At 44.2% G+C, this 25,537-nt stretch overlaps 1 protein-coding gene across 1 annotated transcript in view; it reads right to left on the bottom strand.

Moving 5' to 3' along the window:
- The window catches only part of PTPRN2 (protein tyrosine phosphatase receptor type N2), a 1,071,863-nt gene that overhangs the window by 803,412 nt on the left and 242,914 nt on the right, over positions 1-25,537 (bottom strand). The window contains exon 10 of the mRNA XM_075550901.1: positions 3,674-3,760. Within this exon, the coding sequence (XP_075407016.1) occupies positions 3,674-3,760 (87 nt within the window). The remainder of the gene's footprint in view (positions 1-3,673; positions 3,761-25,537) is intronic.

Here is a 25,537-nt window from a genome sequence, read left to right as displayed (position 1 = left end):
TCATCCTAAGGCATCTCCATGCTACCGTCCACTGTTGAGGTCACCGTGAATGGTGCGTCACTTCCAGCTGAGAGACTTATCTTCTGGGACAATATTTGATTGGGCTCATTGGCTGATATCCAGAAGTAGATCTCCGGACCTGTCTTCTTAGTCTGCTGGGTGGGTGTGGTAGCTGCACCGAAACCTGTCCCCCATGGGTGACACTACTGAAACTTGAAATACCAGTGGCAGAGCCTCCGGCATCACAGCCACTCACAAGCAAATGCAGGAGCCCGCATTGAATATTGTCTGTTGTTGCCAGTGGTGGAAAAGGGTGTGATTTGGGACCTAATGATCAGCCATGTATTTGATGGACTCTCCCAGAAAGCATGTATTAATGAAGAACCCATCTACACAGTTACTAGGCAAGCTGTGTCAGGAGTTATTTTCAGTTGTCAAGTTGATTCCCATGCACGGGGACCCCACATGGACAGAGGAGGAACACTCCAGGGAGTTTCCAAGGGTGTGACCCTTCAGCAGCAGATTGCCTGGCCCCTCTTTCAAGGTGCTTCTGGTGTTCCAACTTCCAACCTTTCGGCTAGTAGGCAAATGGTGAATCACTTGTGCCATGCGATATGTATGTGATGCAAACACAGCCTCCGAGGTTGCTCTTTCCTCAAGGACCTTATAGCCTTGTGTATTGCACCCCGGGGTGGTGCAGATGGCAAACGTGCTGTCTGATAAGTGACGGGCTGGAGGTTCAGGTCCACCTGAAGGGACCTTGGACAACTTGCCTGATGATCTACTTCTGGAGAAACAGCCATTGCAAACTCGATGGATCACACTTCTGCTCTGACACACGCAGGGGCGCCATGAGTCCCAGTCAACTAAACTGCAACCATTTTTCTGGTTTTAATGTTAGTACTACCCTTGAAATTGGTTCACCTCTAGCGCTTGTTGGCTGCCTGGGGGTGAGTTGGTCTCCCTCTTAGACCCTAGTCCCTCGGGGGGAAATAAGGTCAATTGCAATGATCCGACTGCACAGTTCTTGGATTCTCTATCAAGTTTCTATTGGCCTTCTTGGTCAGACTGTAAAATAAACAGGGCAAAATGCATCTTCCACTTTTCAATTATTATTTTAAATTACGTGAAGTTTTACAGAGCTGATCGATTTTCGGTTCGCCAATTCGTATATTGTCATTGATTCCACTCCTAACAAAGCAATACCACATCTCGCTACTTCCCTGTGTTTCCTGTTTCCATTCCTGTTTTTTTCCCTCCTCCATCCAGCGGCTAACTGAGCTTTGTCCTTGGGCCCAGTGCTGCCCGTGTGATCTCAAATGATGATTCTGCAGAGTCTATCCTCCCTAGTCTCATTGTTCACCTTACAGACTCCTCTATTCTTTAGCTGAAAAGAGAGCCCTGGACTGAGTTCAGCTCCAGGCTGCAGGGTGATGCGAGGCCATACTCTTAGGGGTTCTTCCAGTCTCCAGCCAACAGTAAGCCTGGTCCTGGCTATGACTTTGTTCCAAATTCTTCTCCCACTCTCTCTCTCTAGGACCCTCTAGCATGATTGCTTTCAGACTGGTTGTTTGTGGTATCCAGGACCCGTCCGAGGTCATGGAAGCTACGGTTCTCATGGTTCCCTACCCCTTGGACTCATTCTTTCTACGCACCTTGATCTTCTTCACTCACTTTTGCTTCAGACAGAGACCCAAAGGTGAATCTTAGATGGCTGCTCGGTGATACCAAAATAGGCTGGAGAACATTGTTTTTTGTGGACTGTGTGCTTTCAGTTGATCCTGGTGTTTGTTCCTGGTGTCTATGGGGCTGGGTGTCCAGGTCCCAGAGAATCATTCCCTTAAGGCATTTGGTTATTTCTAAGAAGTTTATATACTTTTGCACCCTGTATGCTCTAGTCTATTGATGAGTATATTGGGGAAAAATAAAATTATTAGATACTGGAAATTTTCCATGACTATTTTGGGACCCCTTCAACTTTGCAGTATGTGGTTGTTGCTAGTTATGGCCAAGTCAGTCCTGATGCACAGTGGCCCCATGTAGAACAGCACAAAACACTGCCTCGTCCCGAGTCACCTTCACAACTGTTGTTCTCTCAGAGCACTTTTTTAGCCACGGTGTAAATGCATCTCTCTTAGGGCATTCCTCTTTGTCACTGACACTTTACTAAGCATAAGAGTCCTTTGCCAAGACTAGTCTCTCCAGACAGCATGTCGAAGTATGTTCATCAGTGCAGGAGCAATATATCAGAATTTCACTCCCTTTCATGCCTCAGTGATACTCCCTAGTGTCTGTTTGTAGCATGTTTTGTGAATCTACCTAGCTATATCCATGGACATTTGGTTTTATTTTCCCACCTGGTGGCTATTGTGAATGGACATTGTTGCATGGTGTTGTGATGGACATAGATATATAGGTGTTAGTGTGAGTCCCTGTTTTCAAGGCTTCTGAGTGTCTGCCTAGGAGTAGAATTGCTGGGCCATGTGGTGGTTCTGTCTTTAGCTTTTTGAGACCCACCAATCTTTTTCCACTGCAGCTGCACCATTTTACACTCCTACCAACAATGGAAAGGTGCCCTGATGTCTCCACACCCTGACTGATCCCTCTCTTTCCCCACTTTTATGATAATAGCATCCTAGTGGGGGAGAATAAAGAACATAATGAATCAGGCAGCCGGCAGAAGAAGGGATGCATTTGAATTATGGTGTTGGCAAAGACTCTTGAAAGTACCATGGACTGCCAGAAGAATAAACAAATCTGTTGTGGAAGAATTACAGCCAGAACAATCCTTAGACGCAAGGATGGGTGTGACTTCGTCTCACAGCTATCCAGAGAGAACAGTCCCTGGACAAGGAGATCATGCTTAGTGAAGGAGAAGGCCAGTGAAAAAGAGAAAGATCCTCAAGGAGAAGAATCGACACATTGGCTGGAACAATGGGCTCCAATATAACAACAACTGTGAAGCTGGCTCAGGACCAGGCAGTGCTTTGTTCTTCTGCAGGCCAGATCAGTCGCACCAGCACCAACAGTGGGGGTGAATTGGTAGCCTGGGTTTCCATTAGAGGCAATAACGGGACTGTGCGCACAGTAGGCATTCAGCAAATGCTGACTCTACTTTCCCTGCCAGGTAAGCATGTATTGTTAGCCAAGGTCTGTGGTTCACATTCAGCCACCAGCCCTTGGGAGAAACATGAGACTATCTGCTCCTGCCTGTAAATATTGAGAGCCTCTTAAGCCCTCTGTAGAGTTTCTGTGAGTCAGAATTGACTTTATGGCAGAGGGGTTGTGTGTGTGTTCTTAGGGAGGCGGGAGCACTCTCACCAACAGGCCCTGTTCCCAGAGATTTGGATGATTTGAAATGGGGTCGGGTCTAGGCATCAGAAAGTTTTAAAGCCACGCAGGTCACTCTAATGTGTAATCAAGGCTGAGAACCTCTGGATGCCATTCTTTCAGGAGATTATAATTTTCATAATTCAACTCAGGTTTCAGCTGTATTTAACTAACTTACCAAAACCCACTGGAATTCTCCTTCCATTCCCTTCCTAAACTGCTTCTCTCTGACATCATTAACAAAAACCACAGACACGACATTCTTCCCCTCACAAATCAATTTAGGAAATGGAACAGGATGGGAGGAAAGAAGAAAATCTAAAGCTCCGCCTCAGGAACTCACCTGATGTCTGCAAAAATGCTTATCGGCACCCTCAGGAGATGCGCTAGGTCCTCCAGCAACTTCTTCCCGCTTTCCAGGCTCAGAGGGCTGTTGAAGGGGAGCAAAGGAGAGAGGGGAGGAGAAAAAGCATCACAAAATGGAACTCATCAATACTTGAGAAGCTAAAAGTCCCCAAAGAGTTATCACCTTGGCCTCTGAGATTCTGAGAGCCACCCCCGCTCGCTGTATGCCTGTCACATAGTGATCAGGATACCAGGGGGATTGGGATCAGGTGTTTCTTCAGGCATGATGAATCACCTGCATTTTCCAGCAATAAGACAAACAATAAGGTGCAAATGGAATTGTTAGGAAGTGTAATGGGCCCATGATGCAGCAACTGGCTCATCTCAGGCTTCAATAAAAAATCTAACAAAGAGGGTGGGAGCGAAGGGAACAAGAGGGAGGAGAAAGAAAGAAGGGGGTCCGAGACGGAGGCCATGCTGACAGCAACGAGCAGGCGGGGGTGGCCAGCGTACAAAGGCAATGCCTATTTTACAACCGATTCATTTCAAAAATGAATTCCGCCCTGATGAAAGGATATTTAAATATCACACATTTAAGGGTAAACAATAGAACATGATGGACAAATCCACCACTGGTGACTCATTAACAGGGGGCATCCACATTCTGTGATCACACTCTGGCCTGACAGACTCGCCAGCAGCAAGGCCATGTTTACATAAAGAGGGTTGTTTTATTAAGAGCCGCTGAGGAGTAATCATGTATAATTTGAAGTTCCAATTAGAAATCCTGCAATCTAGCAGTCAGTTCTGCAAATCCTGGGTTGCCTGAGAAATCCTGTAAATCGACTTCACAGAATTATTCCAACGACAATATTCTATTTAAAAATGATGCTGTGCCCATAGGCTTTCAATCTAGCTGAGCATTCATTCATTCATTCATTCATGCATGCATTCGGCAATCATTTAAGAATGTCTGCTGGTTTCTAGGCACTGCTGAGCACACAGGGTGCAGCAATGAACCCAAAACACCAAGGCCTGGACTTCATGGAGTTTCGTACATTCTCATGAGGGAAGACAAGCAACAAGTAAGTTATTAAGTAACATTAAATTGTGTTGATTAATGAGAGAATCTATGGAGAGAATTTCAATGTGTTAAGGAAGAAATGGAGCGTGGAGTAGGAGAAGCAACTATTTTTCTAAAGTGTGGTAACAACTGAACAGAAACTTGAGGGATGGAATTATGGGTATCCAGGGGAACAGCATTCCAGACAATGAGAACAGAAAGTACAGAGCCCCTGAGGCAAGAGTGTCCCTAGAGGATTCATGGGACATTAGGAGGCCGCTGCAGCTAGTGTGGAGTGGAGGAGGTGATGTTGGAGAGCACACGGGAGAGCGAGTAGGGCTTGTAAAGCCTTGGCATCTGCTGAGTGAGTGGACATTTTGGGGGGTTATTCAAGACGTGCCTAGCTTCTCTAGGAAGAATACACTGAGAGTGGGAATTAGGAAAGCAAACAGAGCTCACTGGGACAGTTCTGGTGGGAGAGCAAGGGGATGACTGACATCATGAGTAGCAGCCGAGACCATGAGAGTGAGCCAGGTTTGGAATATATATTGAACGCAGTAGCACTGGCAGGATTTGCTGATGAATGGAGATGAGGAGCGGTTGGGAAGCCTGGAGAGGGCCAGGTTGAGAGTGGTGCTGCTGCTGCTGGATCAAGAATTCTGGGGTGAACGTAGAGACATCGAGATCACCACTGGATGTTCTAGTTAAAAAACAGTGAGTAGGCAGTTAGACCGATGAGTTTATAGTTCAGGAGAATAGTTTGAGCTAGAAATAAACATTCAAGAGTTGGTCTATAGATTATATTTGACCCTTGGGTCAAATAAATAATTAGATTCAGGGCAGTGAGGAGAAACTGGCAAAGAGGGAAACAGAGCATCCTGTGAGGTAAGACATCAACTTCAGGAATGAACTAAAAGAATTAATTGATTAAATTGATCGGTCTAAAACTGGTTCTCAACCTTCCTAATGCCGCGACCCATTAATACAGTTCTTCATGTTGGGGTGACTCCCCCAACCGTAAAATTATTTTCGTTGCTACTTCATAAATGTAATTTTGCTGCTGTTATGAATCGTAATGTACTGTAAATATCTGATATGCAGGATATATTTTCATTGTTACAAATTGATTAAAGCACGATGATTAATCACAAAAACAATATGGAATTATATATTCCAAATAAATGAAATTTTTTCTTGAAGTATGGTGTAGCATGGGTAACAACAGTCTTCATGCTGGGTACTCGTATGTGGGCATATCTGCATGTGGGCGGACTCGCCTGGAGAGGACAGAGGAGCGGTATCTCGGTTCCGAAGGCCATCAGAAATATGTGTTTTCTGTCTTAGGTGACCCCTGTGAAAGGGTCAGTCGAAAGGGGTCACAATTCACAGATTGAGAACTGCTGGTGTACAGAGAGGAAGACTTGCCTGGATCTGGAAGAGTGTCATTGATACAGCTGACAAGGACTATTTTACTGTTGTAGAGACAAAAGCTTGACTATAATACATCCAATGGGGCATAGTTAAAAAGAGGGTCTTAGACCTGGTAGTGCAGTGGGTAGGCATTGAGCTGTGATTTGCATGGTCAGCAGTTCAAAACCACCAGCAACTCTGTCAGAGAAAGACTGGGCTTTCTATTCCTAAAAAAACAGTTACAGTCTCAGAAATCCACAAGGGGGTCACTGTGAGTCAGCATTAACTTGATGGCAGTGAATAGACAAGTCAGACAAACCAATCTTCTTTGGAAGAAGTATGACCAGAGTGCTCCGTGAAGTCGAGGGTGGTGAGACTTCATCTCACATACTTTGGATGTGTTTTCTGGAGAGACCCAGCCTGGAGAAGGACATTCATGCTTGATAAAGCAGAGGGGCAGAAAAAGTGAGGCAGGCCCTCGATGAAGTGGATTGACCCAGTGGCTGCAAAAATGGGCTCAAGCATAGGAACAATTGTGAAGATGGTGAGTGACTGGGCAGTGTCTTGTTCTCTTGTGCACAGGGTCTCTGTGGGTTGGAACAACAACAACAAACAAAAACAACAGAAAAGTCCTTAAAAGACTTTTGTTGGAGAAGGAAGCAGAGAAATCAGATGGCAGCTATAGGAAAACTTGAGGTCAGTAGAGGCTTACAAAACAGAACTAAAAACCTGGCGGTGCTGTGGGTTATGCATTTGACTGCTAACCGCAAGGTTGGTGGTTCAAACCCAAACAGCTGCTCTGTGGGAGAAAGATGAGGCTGTTTGCCCTCATTAGTCTCAAAAATCAAAAGGAACAGCTTAACAGTGTCACTAGTGGCTGAAATCAACCAGAAGGAAGTGAGTTTGTTTTGTTAGGAGACTTAATAGTTTGATGAATTGTTAATGTTGATGATAAAACAATATTGACACAGGAAAGAGAGAGAAGATAGCCTGCTCTGATAGTCTTGAGCAGCCACGAGGGCTAGGACCTGGTTTTCCAGTAAAGTATGAACCTTAAATAGCAGGATGAACTATGCCCCTGGTGATAGGAGAGAAAGAAGGGTGTGAAAACACAGGCACAGAGAGAGGTGACTATAACACTTGGAGCAGCTGGACATGCTCTATCCATCACTTCACCTGAGGGAACATTTAGCATTATTGATCCTTAGCCTGGGTCTGGTGATTCTGATTCCATAGGGCTGTGTGTGCGCAGAGCTCTCCAAAGGACTTCAATATTAAACTCAGAGCGACTGCTGTGCTCGCTAAGCCGGGTGGCAATGCCAGCAGCGCTGAGCTGCTAACCGTAAAGATGGCATTTGAACCACTCAGCTACTGCGCAGGAGAAACACGAGCTCCAGTGAAGATTTTCAGGCTTGAAGACCCTCTTAGGTCACAATGAATTAAAACGGACTCGAAGGCACTGGGTTTGGGTGGAGTTATGTCATGTAGGAGCCCGGGTGGCCCTGTGGGATAGGCACCTTGCTGCGAACAGCAAGATGGAAGGTTCAAACGCACCAGTTGCTCCTCAGGAGAAAGATGAGGAGGCTATTTGCTCCCATAGGATTTACACAGTTAAAGTTAAGTTTCACAAATCCTATATACAGGTGCTATGAGTTAGCATCAATGCAGTGATAGTGGATTGGGTATTATATAAAGTCTCAAACCTAAAACATACCCCACTCTGTGCACGTTGATTCTGACTCATAGCCACTTCATAGGTCAGAGGGGAACTGTCCATGGGATTGCCAAGACTCTGAGTCTTCAGAACAAAAGATTCTGTCCGGTTTTCTCTCACAGAGTTGCTACTGGTTCAGAACATCTAATCTCTCCATGTACAGCTTGCACTCAACCATCGCACTATGAAATAGCGAGCAAATAAATAATACAAAAGGACATTGAATTCTATGGGGATGTATGCAATTTAGCTTTTAAATGATCTACAACTTGGTGGAAAGGAACAATGGGACTAACCTGTGTGAAGAGCCTATTTCAGACACTCACTCGCTTATCAAATACTTTTGAGCACCTACTGTAAGTTAGAAGCCGGAGCTAGGCTGGTACGGCCACAGTCCCTGTGAAACTTCTAGTCTAGTAGAGGAGGCAAATATCAACCAGAGAATAATGCATAACTGCATATTTTCAAACTGCAACAAATGTCCCAAGGGTTTGTAAGGATGAGAAATTTCTTTAGGGTACACTGGGAGCCTAGAATAGGGAATCTGGTCATGTGTTGGAAGGTGAGTACCAGGGATCGGCTTCCTCTGCAGCTATCACTGAGAAGACAAGGACATGTAGAGGTTAATTGCTTAAGGCAAGGAGGGGGAGAAGAGTAGTGCACACAGAGAAAGCAGCATTTGCAAAGGCCCTGTGGTAGGAAAGAGCATGCCTTGTTAAGAACCTGAGAGAAGCTGAGAGAGGCCAGATTACCCAAGGTGAGGGAGGGGCAAGTGATAAGAGTGAACTCCAGAGAAGGAGGCAAGAAGTCAACCACAAATATTTTCATTGCCACTGTGACTGGTGTTTATTCTAAACAATGGCTAGCTACCAAAAAGCTTTAAGGAAGAGCACTGTCCTGATCTAATCTGTGTTTGGAAAACTCTCTCCCCTATGAAATGACTACATTGTAGGACACACAAGGCAGCAAGGAGGAGGCTACTGCCCTAAACGATGCAAATGCATGTAGTGTGGATGATGCTGATGGTGATTTAAATAGAAGGCAGAAGACAGAGTCAGGAGCTATTTTGGAGGTCTAGACTATCGGGATGTGGTGATGATGGGTCGGACAGAAGAGTGAGAAAGAAGATGCCAGGGTGACTCCTGAGTTCCTGGAGGACAGAAGAGAATGGTTTCACAGAGACTTCATTCTCTAAAACCACAATCACTGAAGACAGTTGCTGTATAAGGGAGGATATCATTAGGCTTCTGTTGAGCAGAATGAGTCTGAGATGACTCTAAAATGTTCCAGGAGAGCAAGGAAGAAGCAGGGGACATTTCAGGTCCAAAGAAGGCATTTGTGCTGAGGATGTTAATTTGGGAAACGTTGCCTTAGATTGTAGCAAAGACTACACTAAGTGCTTTTGGGCTTATTTTACATTTTCTGTACCCCAAGATAGATATAATTATTCCAGCTGAAGACACTGGCTCAGAGAGGTCAATCATTTTCCCAAAGCCACACAGCTAATCAATGACGATGGGACTGAGATAGGAGCGCTAAATGATTTATTTCTAAACTCATCCCTCCCTACTCTATCCAAAGCTTCTGAGTACCAGGCTGCCTCTGGAAGGGGAAGTTAAAGAATTCTCATTAAAACCAGTTGAGTGTGAATTTTATTTTAATATCACGTAAGTTGCTATTTTTACCAACTCTGTGACAGGCACTTCTGCATATATAATTAAAAATCCCCTTCACAAACCCTCTAAGTATTATTGTTCCTTGGGAATGAGAAAAATCCAGAAGCCCCATTCATGTATGTTATGAAAAACAGGGCAGCATCTGAAATTGGGACTTGACAGCGTCAGGCAGCATCTTTCTACCTCATCACCTTGTTTTCCGAGTAAACATTCTTGAGAGGATGGAAAAAACTTTTTACAAAATAAATAAATGAACAATAGAGAAAGATGGAAAATCTTCCTTGTAAATCAAGAACAAGACAAGGATGTCTGCTTCACCACTGTTTCTCGACATTATGCTGGAAGTTCTGGCAGAGAAACGAGACAAGACAAAAAAAAATAAAGGCATTCAACCCATAAAGAAGAAGTGAAACTTTCGCGGAGATGACACGATCCTTTCTGTTGAAACCCCCAAAGAATCCACAAGAAAGCCAGTGGAGATAATAAAATGAATTCCGTAAAGGCACAGGGTACAAGATGAACATGCAAAAATCAGCAGTGCGTCTGTACACCAGCAGTGAACAATCCAGGAAGAAAATAAAGAAACCAATTCCATTTACAACAGCATCGAGATGAATCAAATACCCAGGAATGCATTTAACCCAGGAGGTGAAAAACTTGAACACTGAAAACATTACTGAAAAATAAAAATGAAAAAAGGAATCAATAAAAAGATCACCTGTGCTCATGGATCAGGAGACTAAATATTGTTAAGATGCCAATACGGCCCAAAGTGATCTACCTATTTAACATGCACACGGGCAACAGCAGCGTATCAGCAGTCACGGGACTGATTCTGACTCCTGATGACTCTGTCGGTGGCAAGGTAGAGTTCTAGGCGAAAGGGCTTTCAAGGCTGTGATCTTTTGGAAGCCGGAAGCCAGGCTTTTCTTCCAAAGGAGTCTCTGGGTGAGTTCAAATCTCCAGTTTCAGTTAATAATTACCCAGTTAATAACCACTGTTTGTGGCACCCAGGGACTCCATATTCAACAACAGCAACAAAAACCCTCACCGCCATCTAGTCAATTCTGACTCATAGTGACCTTATGGGACAGAGTAGAATGTCTTGTGGGCTTCTGAGAACTGAAAATCCTTACAGGAGTAGAAAGCCTCATCTTTCTTCCTTTCTGGTGTCTTTGAACTGTTAGCAACCCAAGATGTAACCCAGTACACACCAAGGCTCCCGATTCAACATGAACCCCATTAAATCCATTTTTTTAAAGATAAGGAAAAGCCAGTTTTCAAGTTTATACAGAACTTGAAGTAGCCCTTAATAGGCAACCCAATCTTGAAAATGGAAAACCACACAGGAGGGCTCACATTTCTTGGTTTTAATTTATGTTATATAAAGTCATAGTCATCAAAACAGTATGGATCTCATGATAAGCCTGCAGATCGTGGAATAGAATTGAGAGTCTAGAATTAAATCTATGCACAGGCAATCTAGTAATTTTCCATGAGGGTACTGAGTCCATCCCATGGGAAAAAAAATAAGCTTTTCAATGGTGCTGGCAATTTTATAACACTAGTAGTACTGTAGACAGATACATGATGCGCTGTTAACCGCAAGGTGAGCAGTTCAAATGTACCAGCCACTCCACTAGAGAAAGATGGAGCTTTTGCCTTATATAAAGAAAGATTCGCAGCCTTAGAACATGTCCTGCAGGGTGGCTATGAGTCAACACCAACTCTATAGCAGTGAATTTTAGGTTTATGAGAGATGCTTGGATAGGCACAGGCTGAACAGCTATGTGAGTTAACCCACAAATAGGTGTGTCGGAGCATGTTCACATATGTGTATCTTTCCTGTAAATCTATCCATGAATGTGCTCAAGCATACAGGAGACAAAGTTATAAAAATGTTTTAGATATTATCAAACATCTTGAAGGAACACATCACTGGGTCTGGGGGATCAGGATTAGGGGACACCAAGGGCTATTGACATAACACAGTTCACAAAGACAAGGTGCTACCTCCTACACGGGTGAGTAGAAAATGGGGTTTCCAAGCTCCTGAGCAGCCCTCTAAGGAATGAATACTGGTTTCCAACCTCCCAGAGGCATAAAGAGTGATGAAAATATGGACCATACAAACATCAGTTTCCACAAACCTGAGACCAGGAAAACTAGATGGTGCCTGGGTATCACCTACGCACAGTTCTCAAAAAGTCCAGGATAGAAGGTGAGAAAATGTGGATACTAGAAGGTCCAGGATAAAAGGTGAGAAAATGTGGATCAGAACTCAGAACTGTAAAAGTGACAAGACTTACTGGTCAGGTAGAAACTGGTAGATCCCCCAAGACTACAATATCATAGTTTTGAGTCTCCATCAAGTCAAAACTCGCCCCTGCTTTAGGATAATTGACCATTTGAAATCAAAAGGACAGCATTCACCCAAGAATGTAGTTTAGAGGGTTAGGAGGGGGGAAAAAAGAACAAGGAAACACTGGGAAGAATTGGAATAAATGATGGTACACTGAGAGGGCTGCAATGGCTGAGCTAAAATAAAATAACAAATTGTTGGATGTGAAACTGCTCAATAAACTTCCACCTGATTCACAATAAAAAGTTTTTAGAAATGTTGTCATGCTGATGAAACGCACAATATTCCTCTGGTTCTTTGAGGCTCCCTCACCACCACCACCACCCACCACTATCATGACCCCAGTCCTGTCTTTCAGTTCTGGCTAGATCTGAGGTACAGATAAGAGTTTGTGACTCACGGAATCCAAGTCAGATAAACTGAGGAACAGAAATGGGAGTGGCCACACCAGGAGAATAACAGGAAGTGGGAGAGTAGGGGAGGAAGGGGAAACTGGTGGCAATGACCGATGTATAACACCTCCCCCCCTGGGGGGGGGCGATGAACAAAAGAAACGTGCCGGGAGACAGCAGTTGGTATAAGATATGAAAACAATACTAATTTATAATTTACCAAGAGGTCATGAGGAGGGGAAGGAGAAGACGAGAAATCAAAAAGAAGAGCTGACACCAAGGGCTAAAATGGAAAGTAAATGTTCAGAAAATGTTGATGGCAACATATGCCATATGATATAATTGAAGTATGGAATGTTATAAAGGCTGTAAGAGCCCCCAATAAAATGATTAAAAAAGAATGTTGCTGGGACAACTGGATCTCCACATGCATAAGAATAAAATTAGACTCATAAAACAAACTGAGTATTACTGTTAACTCAAAATGTATCCATGATAAAGTATAACAAATTCTTATTAAGATACAGAAAACATGAGCTGAAAAGAACATCCCAAAGAGACAAAGTAGATTTTATTAAAATTAAACATTGTTGTGCTTGAAAGGACTTTACATATCTGATGAGGGCGTAGCATCCAAAGCTGATAGAGAACTCGCGCAACACAGCCACAAAATGACACACACAGATGGCCCCACACCACACACAAGTACCAAGCTCCACATCACAAGTCATTTGGGAAATGTGAACCAGACACAATGAGCTATCACTTCACTCCCACCAGGAGAAATGGAAAATACTCGTGGCTGATGAGGTTGTGGAGACCTTGGGAATCTAACTCGTTGTTGTTGAGGTTCCACTGTGGAAAATACGTGACGGTGGCACAACAAATTAAGCGTAAACCACTTTTGGATGAAGCAGCTCTACTCCTAGACGTTGTAACCTGGTGGGAGTGGTGCTAGAAGCTGACGCGAGTCAAGTACCTAATGTGACTCAAGATCAGCCCAAGGCTATTCCTTATGAGGCGGAGATCAGGCATAACATCACTCTTCTTCGACTTTTTTTTTATCATTGACACCGGCAGTGCCTCCCACAGCATGTTCTACTTCACCCCTGGACTAGACCGTCCATTGCCATGGCTACAGAAAACACACAGACAAGCTGCCACACAGTTAGGTGGCTTATTGAGAAAACCATAAGCCACAACTTGGGACCGGGATTGACCCCATAAGGTCAGGCTCCTCCTAGGCCCCTGGTTTAGGTGCATTGGCCTCACTCTCTTCAGAGTTACATCCCTTAATCTAGGCTACAGCCATGCTCGAAGGCCCCTTGTCTCCTCCCTCTCTGCTGCTTTTCTTTCTTCTGCTTCTTCCTGGTCCTTCTCTTCCTTGTTTCTTTCTACCTGAAAAACCTTTGAGGGGTTGTCTGCTTATAGATGCAAATTTTTTTGTCAATGTCAATGCATGACCTTTCCTGACAGGGGACTCCAATCTAATAAATCCCCTATCTTAAAGGTCTAAATACAGGCACGTACATATGTAAATATGTTTATATGGAATGATAAGGACATAGATCTAGGTACATATACGATATGTTAAATATTAAAATAGCAGATGGAGATTGGGCCTCTATGCAAATACTCCCTCAATGCAAGAAGGCTTTGCTCTAATAATCTGGCATTCTGTGATGCTCACTTTCCCGACAGGATTGCTGAAGACAAAGTGGGTGCACAAGCAAATGTGGTGAGGTAAGCTGATTGTGCTCGGCTATCAAAAGATACAGCGTCTGGGGTCTTAAACACTAGAAGATGAACAAGCGGCCATCTATCTGGGAAGCAACAAAGCCCACATGGCAGAAGCACACAGCCTGTGTGATCATGAAGTATCAATGGGATCAGGTATCAAGCCTTAGAAGACCCAGAACAAACAATTATATCAATGTGAAGGGGGTGGAAGGTAGGGGTGAAGTGGAGAACCAAAGCCCATCTGTAGACAATTGGATATCCCCCACAGAAGGGTGACAAGGAAGGGACAAGTCAGCCAGGGTGCAGTGTCACACCAACAAAACATACAACAGTCATGAAGTTATTTAATGCCCCACCCCCACCACTATCATGACCCCAATTCTACTTTACAAATCCAGCTTGACCAAAGCATGTACACTAGTACAGGTAAGCACTCTCAACACACGGAATCCAGGATAGATAAACCCCTCAGCAACAATAATGGGAGTAGTGATACAATGAGGGTAGGGGAAGGTGGGGGTAGAAAGGGGGGACCTGCCACAATGATCAATGTATCAACCCCCCCAACAAAGGGAACAAGCAACAGAAACATGGGTGAAGGGAGACAGCAGTCAGTATAAGATATGAAGATAAGAGTAATTTATAAATTATCGAGGTTTCATGAGGGAGAGAGGGATAAAAATGAGGAACTAATACCAAGGGCTTAAGTAGAAAGAAAATGTTTAGAAAAGGATGATGGCAATATATGTACAAATGTGCTTGACACAATGGATGGATGGATTGTTATAAGAGTTGTAAGAGCCCCAATAAAATAATTTTTAAAAAAATAATAAAATCAATGCCCTCTCAGTTGAGCACAAATGCTTCATTTGCATAGAGGGCGCTAGTCACTTCATTTACATAGTTAAATGATCTATCCCTGCAAGGTGCATACTAATCACAGGACACACGGCACCCCAAAAGGATCAGATAAGAAACATTAAAACCAGCTGTCTGCAGTTTACCCAGGAAACGTCCATCAACCTGGATAAAAGCAACAAACCCTCTGGGGTAGAAACCTAGGGCAAAAGTATCTCCTCAGGCCCTATGGGGAAGTCTCTCGAGCTGGTTTTCAAAAGAACCCCTGACACCACAGGCGGATTCCTAAAAATACTTGAAATCAGGTATTCAAATAGGCACTAATAAACACGTTTCCATGGTGCCATTAATCACAGCACCCGAGGGTGCAATGAGCTGACATAGTGACCGCAACAGTGGGCGCAAACAAAGCAAACATCGTGCGGGTGGTGCGGGGCTGGGCAGTGCTTGGTCCTGTAATACAGAGAATCAGAACCAAGTAGGCAGCATCTAAGAACCTCAAAGCAGCCCAAATACCCACCTACAGGTGAAAGGAGTGGTTTGTACAATGGAATATTATTCATCCATAAGTCCTGATATACACTGGAATATTAAAGAAATCTGAAAACACGATAAACAAAATAGGTCAGATTTAAAAGGATAAACACAAACTCCGTGATGATTTCTTTTGCGTGCAACATCTAGAGTAGGACACGCACAAGGGCGTAAGTTTCGGAGTCGTTACCAAAGGCGGTGAGAGGAGACGCCGCACAGTCGTCGCTGAAGGAACTCTTTGAGGTAATGAAAAAACGTTTGGAAATGGCTAGTGATGTGGCTGGCAGTGTGGCGAATATGGTCAGGCTCACTGAATCATGCAATTAAGAGTGGTAACAATAACAAGCTCTTTGGGGTGTACTTTATTACAGTTCTACAAAGGGGGAAAATTTCCTCACATCTCCTGAAACAGAACTCTCCCAGGAGACAGGAGTCAGGGCTGAAACAGGGGATCTTGACCTGCTTCTCTTTTTCTGCCTGTTCTCCACACAGCTCAGAAGGCTGCCACCCGGTAAAGTCCCCTTCTGGAAAGAGTCATTGATTTCACGTGCTCATGCTGTTAAACTAGGACCATGTTTTTAAAATAGATGTGAGCATTTAATGCGTGCATTTTACCTTCTTCCCCTATGTGATAGGCAAGGTTGTGTGTCAACTTAGCTGGGCCATGGTCCTCCACAGTTTGGCAGTTACGGTGTAGTAATCCCCCTTGATGGGCTCTAATACAATGCAATAACTTCTACGATGAAACATGTCAGTCAACTGAAAAGGAGTTTTCTCAGGGATCTGGCCTGCTTCCAAAATATGAAGATGCTCTACCACAACTCGAAATCCTATATTTGACCCATCATCTCACCTTCAGTTCTTTGGATTTGAACCAGTTTGTCTGCCATGATGCATGCTTATCTTGGGAGTTGTCAGTAGCCTGCCCTCTTACCAGCCAACCTTGGATTCATTTCCTTCTGCATCCATCAGTCTACCTTCTGATCAGTTCCTGCAGCTCTGTGAGTCAGTGGAAGCTTCCGGCCTGACATTTGACCCACAGATCAAATGCTTGCCAGCCTCTACAATGGTATGAGCCATTTCCTTGAGCTCTACATTTGTATCATCTATTTAGACATCTGTATTTATATATGTATATATGGACATAGAGATATTAAATGTATATAAAGTTCACTGGCTTTGCTTCTCTAGAGAACCCATTCTAAGACACCCCATTAAAAACCCCAAAAGAAACTTTTATAAACTCTATGACACCTATTTTGATATATGTATCTTATATTTCTTCTCCCAACCCACTGAGAACAGAGGCAGTGCCAATTACCTTCCTTGTAGGATCCAGGTTTGATCTAAGTCAATGTGACCTCACGTGCAGTCACCACTCAGTTGCCCGTGGAAGCATTTAAGTCGCTTTCATGCTGAACATGTTTCAGCAGAGCTTGCTAAATCAGATGGACTGGAAAGAGAGGTATATTGGTCTATTTTCTGAAAATCAGCCAATGAAAACGCTATGGATCAAAACGGTCCAATCTGCAGCCAGTCAAGGAAATGCCAAATGGGCCATATTTTGTTCCACAGTGCATGAGACCACCAGGAGTTGGGTTGAGTGGCGGGGGGGGGGGGGGGGGAGGAGGGGGGAGGGAAGAGGACTCGTCAACAGCAGCTAATGACAACTACCTAGTAGAGGGACTCCCCTTATTTTAGTTAATTTGGGAAAAGGCTAGCTTTACCTTTTGTGTCTCCATCATCATTCCAGGGTCTGTCTTTCAGAGTTATAGATCACAACTTTTCTTTCTCATCAACCAGCCCTGTGCCCTAAGGATATCTGCATTTAAATCAAGTCTGGTGGGAACACTGCATTTCACAGTCCCCCCCACTGAGTGTTCCTGGGGCTCAAGGGACAGGCTGTCACACTAGCCCAGGCAGCCCGCAGGCCATCTGCACATTTGTATTTTGTAAGGGTCTGTAAGGAAGATGTTCCTGTCGAATAATCAAAGAATCGGCACATTTCACTCAGAAACAAAGGTAGGGCACGATCCAGAAAGCAAGAGGAGCTCAAGAGTACAGAGAGAGAGGACTGGTCCTTTGCCTCAATATCATCAAGAGGCCTCCAGGGATGCCGGGAAGAATGTGTTCATTAGAGACACCAGGGTTGGGGCGCATTGTTAGAGAAAGTACTGGCAGCAGAGCTCAGGTACAGGATTGATGACAAGAGCATTGAAACTGGCCCAGAAAGGATGCTGATGCTGCTCCCTCGCACACAACTCTGCATCCCTTGTCTCCTGCCACTCTCGTCGTTGGTGGCCATGATGTGGTCTTCTTCTAACGAGGACCTAGTTGGTGTCATTGTGGTGGAATACCATAAACTTGACTCTGACCCATAGCCGCCTTCTGCACAACGGAAAGAAACACTGCCCAGCCCTGCCCCATCCTCACAACCGTTCCCATGCCTCAGCCCATTGTTGTTCCTGCTGTGTCAGTCCATCTCCTAGATGGCCTTCCTCTTATCACTTCCCCTCCACTTGACCAGGGACTGGCCTCTCTTGACAACCTGCTCCGAGTTTGTAAGATGAAGTCTTACCATTCTAGCCAATAAGGAGCAGTCTGGCTGTACTTCGTCCCAGACAGATCAGTTTGTCCTTTTAGAGTCTATGGCAGCAGGGTCCTCAGACTTTTTAAACAGGGGGCCATTTCACTGTCCCTCAGACCCGTTGGAGGGCCGGACTATAGTTAAAAAAAAAACTATGAACAAATTTCTATGCACACTGCACATATCTTATTTTGAAGTAAAAAAAAAGGGGGGGGGGAACCACTTAGCAGGCCAGATAAATGTCCTTGTAGTTTGAGGACCCCTGGTTCGTGGTATCTTCAGTATCCTTGGGAGGCACCAACATTCAAACATGTCAATTCTTCTTCAGTCTTCCTTATTTAGTGTCTAACTTTCACATGCATATGAGACAATTGAAAATATTGTGACCTGAGTCGGCATACAAGTAACAACCAATAAATATTTGAATAAGGGAAGGAATGGTTTTGATAAAGCCTATCCTGGGAACCTGGCCCTACACCCAGATTAGGCTCTACCTCAGGTTTCCAAGTTCATTTTCCACAACTGCTGCTAACAGGCCCTCAATTATAGCCTTCCTCACTTCAAGCATTTCTCTTGCCATTAAGCTAACCCAGGGCACCTCCTCCTCGTTCCTCCATCCATTCCTATCCTGCCCTGTCAACTGCTTACTCTCTAAGAAGCCGTCCTTATACAAGACAATGCGTAAAGACCTCGGTATTCCTAAACTCATTTCACAGGTAATCTGGTTCTCCCGCAGGTGTTACAATTTCTTCAGCACCATTTCGTTGTGCTGTGATTTAACCCTTCGATCTTAAATTTCCTAAATCCTTCCAGGAGCTTTGAATAACTTTAGTGAAGAAATCCCTTCTACACATCTCCCTGCTAAGCCCTGGTCCTATTACGGAAAAGACAACTAGCATTTACACAGGATATGCCAGGGGCCGGGCACCAGTCTCCGTGCGTTTTAACCTGGCTAGTCCTTAAACAGCAGTGTGAGGCAGACACTGTCTTATCCTGATGTGGTAGCTCAGAAAGTTGCGGCACAGGGACTAAGGCTCTTGGCCTATGGCCACATTTCACATGACCTGCTGTGGGTGTTTGAACTGCTCAGAGAGTATGTTTTCACTGCTTATAAGCCTGCCTCTACAGTCACATCGGTATTGTTGCTGGCTGCTGCGGCGGGGACTTGTTAATTCATGGTGACTCCAAGCTCCACAGATCTGACCATTGCGACTCATGGGATTCACACAGGGGCTCAGTAACGAACCAGATGTAACCAATGTGTTTACTCCGTAAGTAAGCAGGGAAACATCAAGTATGATTTGATCTAAATGTTTTATAAATCATTAACATGCAAACCCATGAAAATCAACTACTGCAATTTGTATAAAACTCAACTCACTCACTGCCCACTCATAGTGACCCTATAGAACAGGTTATAACTGCCCTTGTGAGTTTTCAAGACTGATTTTTTTTATGAGAGTACAAAAAGCCCCATCTTTCTTCCACTTTTTAGAAAAACCCCTTAAAAGTTAAGGTACCAGGACAAAGCACTAGTCCTACTAGTGGATTTCCTTGCCGTCACCAAACTTTTACTTATGGTCTTGTTGTGTGAGAAAATGATTTCTGAATTCTTGCTTAGAATGATAGAAATAAAGCTTTTCTCCATCCTTCTCTCCCCTCATTCTGCAGCTCTCTGAACAGTGACATCGGTGGTGGAGCAGGGCAGAGTCATCAGGAACACCGTGTCCACTCCATATAATGTGTGAGTGTGTGTGCTGTGTCTGAGCGAGTGAGAGTAGCAGAGAGCAGGGAAAAGAGAGGGATAAAAGACTGTCCTACCACCCATGAAAGCCTGGTTCCTGGAAAAGCCCAGCCATAGGCTTTTGCAGGTGATGACAGTATTTGCATGTTGCTTCTGGGAAAGCAGGTTTGAATGCCGATGGAGGAAGCCTGTCCTTGCGGCCATTGAAAGCAGATCGGCGATGTTTGCCCCAGTCAACCTTATAGCTTGACAGCAAGAAGACTATAGAAAACGTGGCACACCATCACTCTGACAGCATTCTTTTGTAGATAAAAAAAAATTATGTTAAAGTCTAATGAAAAGCACTGGGCACAAACTTCAACCAATTTTTAAGGCATTTGTGTTTTTCTTGTTGTACTCCTCCCCCCTTTTTCCACAAAATTTTACAATTAAAAAGCAATCAGCTGTTTGTGAAAAGCAGTTCTTGGGTGCTACAGATATTTTTAAATGTCAGCTTGGTGATCTACCTCTGAAAAATCAGTCCTTGGAAACCCTCTCACCCACAGCACGACTCTACTCTGCCACACTGGAAGTCGCCAGCCGGCAGCGTGAAGTTGATGGCAGCTGGCTGGTTTAGTGACCTGGAAGCCAGCAGTGTGACACCAGGGAAAATCCAGATGGAGGCCACAGGGTGGAGGAGAGAGGAGGGCTGAGAGGTTTGGCTTACTGCATGTGGGAGGAGGAGGAGCAGAGAGACGAAGTTCAACAGAATGACTGGGAGGTCAGCAGCGCTGCCCACTAAGAGAAAGGCTATGAAAGAGGGGTCAAGGCCCTCAGGAGGAATCGGTGTGGAGTTCAATTCTGGACCCGATAAGCTGAAGGTGCATCTGGGACAATGCGACCAAAGTAGACAATTTTAGGAATCAGAAGACAGGAAGGAACTTGAACAGAGGACGGCATATCTTCAGGAAAAGGACATCAACTTAAAGTTAGTGAGATTTATTAGAGAGCATTCAAGACAGGAGAGACCAGGAATTTCCTGGGAGAATAAATAAATAAATAAATATAATTTAAGGGACTAAAAGTTTAAAAAATATGAAGCTAGAAGGGATGGCAAGAGAGCTGCTCACTGCCATCTAGTCAGTGCTGACTCAGAGTGCACCCCTGTGGGTTTCGGAGACTGCCACACTCTCTCTCTCTCTCTCTCTCTCTCTCTCTCTCTTTTTTTTTTTTTTGAATTTCAGAGACTGCCACTCTTGACAGGAGCAGAAAGCCCAGTTTTTCTCCTGTGGAGCTGCTGGTGGTTTCGAACTGCCAACCATGTGACTCACAGCCCAAGGTGCCACCAGGGCTCCTAGCAAGAGATTTATAGGAAATTTTTAAAAAATTACTGCACACTAAGGAATGTACTAAGCTTTTAAAAACATAATTTAAAACATACAGAGGTGCAATAAAACAAATAGCAGTACTACCCCTACTTTACAGACAAGTGACCTGAAGCTTGGAGAGCTACCTGTCCACAGTAGAATACATCTGATTAAATTCTAGGCATTTCATAGCATTACATGCACTTCACTGTATCCCAACTACCTATAGGGGGGAGTCGTCGCTCTGCCAGGGTCATCAGGATTTGGACTTCCATACCTGAGCAGTCTGAGTTACGTGGATGCTTGGGTTAGTTCCCAGAACCAACGTTCCCCTCTCATAGCTGTGCCTTTGCTCTCTGTGCAACTAGAGTTTCTGTACCTTGTTCTCGATGTTGAACTACTTTTCACCTCGTACCTCACGTGTCTTCCCTAGCTTGTCCTCAGGGAATCTTCCGCTCCCCAACACTGAGTCAGACATCACTATCTGCCTCCAGCATGCTCAGGACCTTTTGTGGATTTATACTACAACTATGCATCTTTCTTCGCCTGCTGAAGGGGGGATCCCACGAGGAGGGAGCAAGTGGCCAATACTGTAATATCTTAACTGTAATCCTTATTCATTGCCAATGAGCATTCAAACTGGCACAGATTTGTGGAAAACAATCCTATACAGGGTTGTCAAGACTGTAAGCCTCTGCAGGAGCAGAAAGCCTCATCTTTCTCCCATCGAGCAGCTTGTGGATTTGAACTGCTGACTCTGTCGTCAACAGTCCAATCCTTGCTGAATCCAACCACATGACTCAACACAATCAAATGACCCAAAAATTCCACCGTTAGGAATATACCAAAAACAAAACAAATAAGCAAAGAAAACACATTGCAAAGCAATGATATGAATAGACACATGTACACAAAATATACATTTCAATGAAGTCCTTTTAGCATAACTAAGCAGCAGACAACCAAAATACCTATCAATGGATGAATGGAAAAACAAAATATGCTATGTTCATAAATGGAGTACGACTCAACCAGAAAGAGAAATGGAGTCTCGATGTAAGCTATAAATTCATGAATGGATCGTGAATACATTACGTTGAGTGAAATCAATCCATAACAAAAGGATCTGACTTATATAAAAAGGACAAGCAAACATACAGAGACTAACGATTATTAATGCTTACCAGAGGCAAACCGGAAGGGGAAAGGGAGGTCTATTGATTATGGATCATAGAGCATCTTGGTTTATGGTGATGGAAAAATAGCCTTGATTGCACAGTTAATTCATGTAATTTGTGTCAACATGTTGTACAGTTGTAAAAATTAAATTGGCAACAATTGCGTGGTAGATGTATTTACAGCCACAACAAAATATAGGTAGTTGCTGAGGGAGGCTGCTTATGCACAACCAAGCAACTTATGATTTGGGTATCTTCACTTGGAGTTTTAGGGCCATGAGTTTATGGAACGTCTCCATTAATTGCTCCAATATTTTGTTCAGTGTTTCTGTCCTATCCTCCAATTTGTTGAGTAGGGCCAGGAGTCTTCAAAGTTTATAAGTAGCCATTTGTAAGCCAGGTACAACAATTGGCCCCTATTTGCCTAAGGTGACAGAGGAAGGAAGAAAGAAAATCAGGAACAAGGGAAAAATGAAATGTGTGGCTAACTGCCCTCATGAACAATTAATCCATTTACCACAAGCCCAATCAAAGTAAATGCTGCCTGATATATGTTCTGAAAGGAGATTCTATAGTAAAATCCTGATCCTAAGGAAGAAAATGCATAACTGAATTTCAAATTCTCATGGAACTCAGTTCATGGGCCATGGAGCTGGTTGAACTATTCTTAAAACCAAACAATAGTTAAGATTAACAGGTAAAGCAGTTCTACCCGAACCAATTTGTTATTTTTAAAACTATTTAAACAGTATTAAATTGACAATAGCATTGCAAAAGATTAGATAGTCACTTCAGGGGGCAACAAGTTTATGTTAACGTGGAGACACAAATCAAGAAAAGAGAGGTGCTGAGAACGCTGGCACAACTTGAAGAGTCGAATCAAGGCAACTGACCTTTACAAGTAGGCATTGTGGAGTTGATGTGTACCAGCTTACCCATGGTGGGCACACTGCAGTGGAATCTGGAGACTAAGGCTGACTAGAAAGGAAGTCTGGGATCTAATTCCAACAATCGGTTAGTGAGCACGCTTTGGGCCAGGTCCGAACATTGTCTGGAATAGTGCCGGACAATGAGATCCCAGGTTGGAAGTCACTCAGAATCCACAAGAGCTACGACACAAGAGTCGAGCACACCAATGACTGTGAAGATGGTATAGACGGGGACAGTTTGCGCCACTGGGAATGGTACCACCATTAGCTGAAACTGCTCGATGACAATGAAGAGGGCAGGAGATGTGTATGGTGTTGAATTTGAGAAGCTAGATTCCTCTCAGAGATCTATGAATGGGATACATGGGATTTTTTTTAAAGGTGAAAGAATAGGGATATTAATCAGATCAAAGGAGTGGAGTGGGGCAAAAATTGGAAAATTAATAATTGTTCTTACATAAACTGTAAAGATGGGCACTAAATGAACAGATGTTAACCTATAAAATTATAAATGGATGGAGAAACATTAGAATCAAGAAACTTTAGATTTTTTTATCTTACAAAAACTTATCGGATGGATAAGAATCATTATTTTGGATGGTTAGCAAACAGCATTGAGAACTCCATCAGGTATCATAACGCGGCAGGAGCCCCGGTGGCGCGCTGTTTAAAGCTCAAGCTGCTAGAAAGAAAACCCACTCAGAACCGTTGAGAGAACGAGAGTTTTATATTTAAAGAGAAGACCTGCAGCGCGAAAGTAAACCAGCAAACAGGAAACTGTTTGGCTTTTGAACAGTTTGAGCAAGCAGTTTACCCTTTGATGCATCAAAGTAGGACAGCCTGTGCCCATCAGAGAAAACCCTCTTGTAGGACTGCAAGTTAGCTGGGTGCTCATTATGGTACCCACCTCCATCCAGTTACTGAGAGGAAGTGGGGAGGATTGCAGCCGTGAAGAGAGGGCTGATTTGAGCATGTCCTGATGAACTACTCTCCTCACTGGCATTACAACCTGGTCACTTCCTTAACAGACCCTTTCATCATGAATTTATCCATGGGTTCTGTGTAGCCATGCAACAGATATCAGAACTCACTGCCATTGCGTCAACGCTGACTCCTAGGGACCCCTGCGGGTTCCCGAGATTGTGACTGTGTGTAGGAGCAGAAAGCCCAGTCTTCCTCCCGCAAAGCTTCCGGTTTCGAACCGCCGACCATGCAGATCACAGTTCTGCTCCTAACCACTACACCACCAGAGAGCAAATTGCTAATACAAATTAAGACAAAACGAATAGGCGCAGTGTATTATTCTTTAATTCCTTACAAGTAATAGCAACTGTAATAGTAAGTTTCTTTTGTGCCAACATGGGTGGCGTTTAACCTGTCAATCAAGTCACAGGTGGATGACCTCGTTGGAGATGCGGCCAAGATAAATAGCTCTCTGGAGGCCAGCCCCGCCCCCCTCTGCTTTTACCTTCCTGCTGCTGGTGAGCCTAAGACCTGGGAGCCCTGTGATGTGGCCACCGCCAGTGGATCTACACAACTGGGCACCCGCTGGCCTGTGATCGTCCTGCATTCTGCAGCATTGCACGTGGCTGCGTGTGTCTGAAGAGGGATTTACGGACTAGTCTTGGACTTATGGACTTGCTCTGTACTGTTCCTTAATATAAAGATCGTTCTTAAACATAAATGAATATCTCTGGATTTGTTTCCCTAGTCAACCCAGCCTATCACAGAAGCCCAAATAGCCCTTCCAAGCATCAGAGCTGTTCCCGTCCATGCGTTTCAGTTCTGGTCGTCCCCGTGCTTCTGTAAGTCCGGGCCCACTGCAGTGAAGACCGCGTCTGATGTCAGGTTGTTAGGTCCCACCAAGTGCACCTCCCCTCTCACTGCTCGGCTTGCTGTCACACTCCTTTGCGGCAGGTTCTGGCCTTGCTCGGAAGCAGCGGTTCTCAACCTGGGGGTCGCAACCCCTTTGGAGTCGAACAGATCTTTCACAGGGTCACGCATAACAGTAGCAAAAGTACAGTGATGAAGTAGCAACGGAAATTATTTTATGGTCGGGGGTCACCACAACAGGAGGAACTGTATGAAAGGGTCGTGGCAGGAGGAAGCTTGAGAAGCACTGCTCTGAAGGACAGTGGGACAGATGAACTATTAAGAATAACCTTCCATCATTGTGGGGAACATGTTTGACCTACACATGTGCCTCTTCCTGGTTGGGAGCTCAGGAAATATTAGCTATGAAGGATAGCAAGGGCGTTTTCTGCCTCTTTTTACAGCCTAAGTTCTCTGGACAGGTATGCATGCAGACACATGTACATACACCAAGAGG

This window comes from Tenrec ecaudatus, chromosome 5, assembly GCF_050624435.1.
Source record: "Tenrec ecaudatus isolate mTenEca1 chromosome 5, mTenEca1.hap1, whole genome shotgun sequence".
Lineage (NCBI taxonomy): Eukaryota > Metazoa > Chordata > Mammalia > Afrosoricida > Tenrecidae > Tenrec > Tenrec ecaudatus.
The sequence above is the reverse complement of the archived record's forward strand: the minus strand, read 5'-3'. Positions and strand labels throughout refer to the sequence as shown.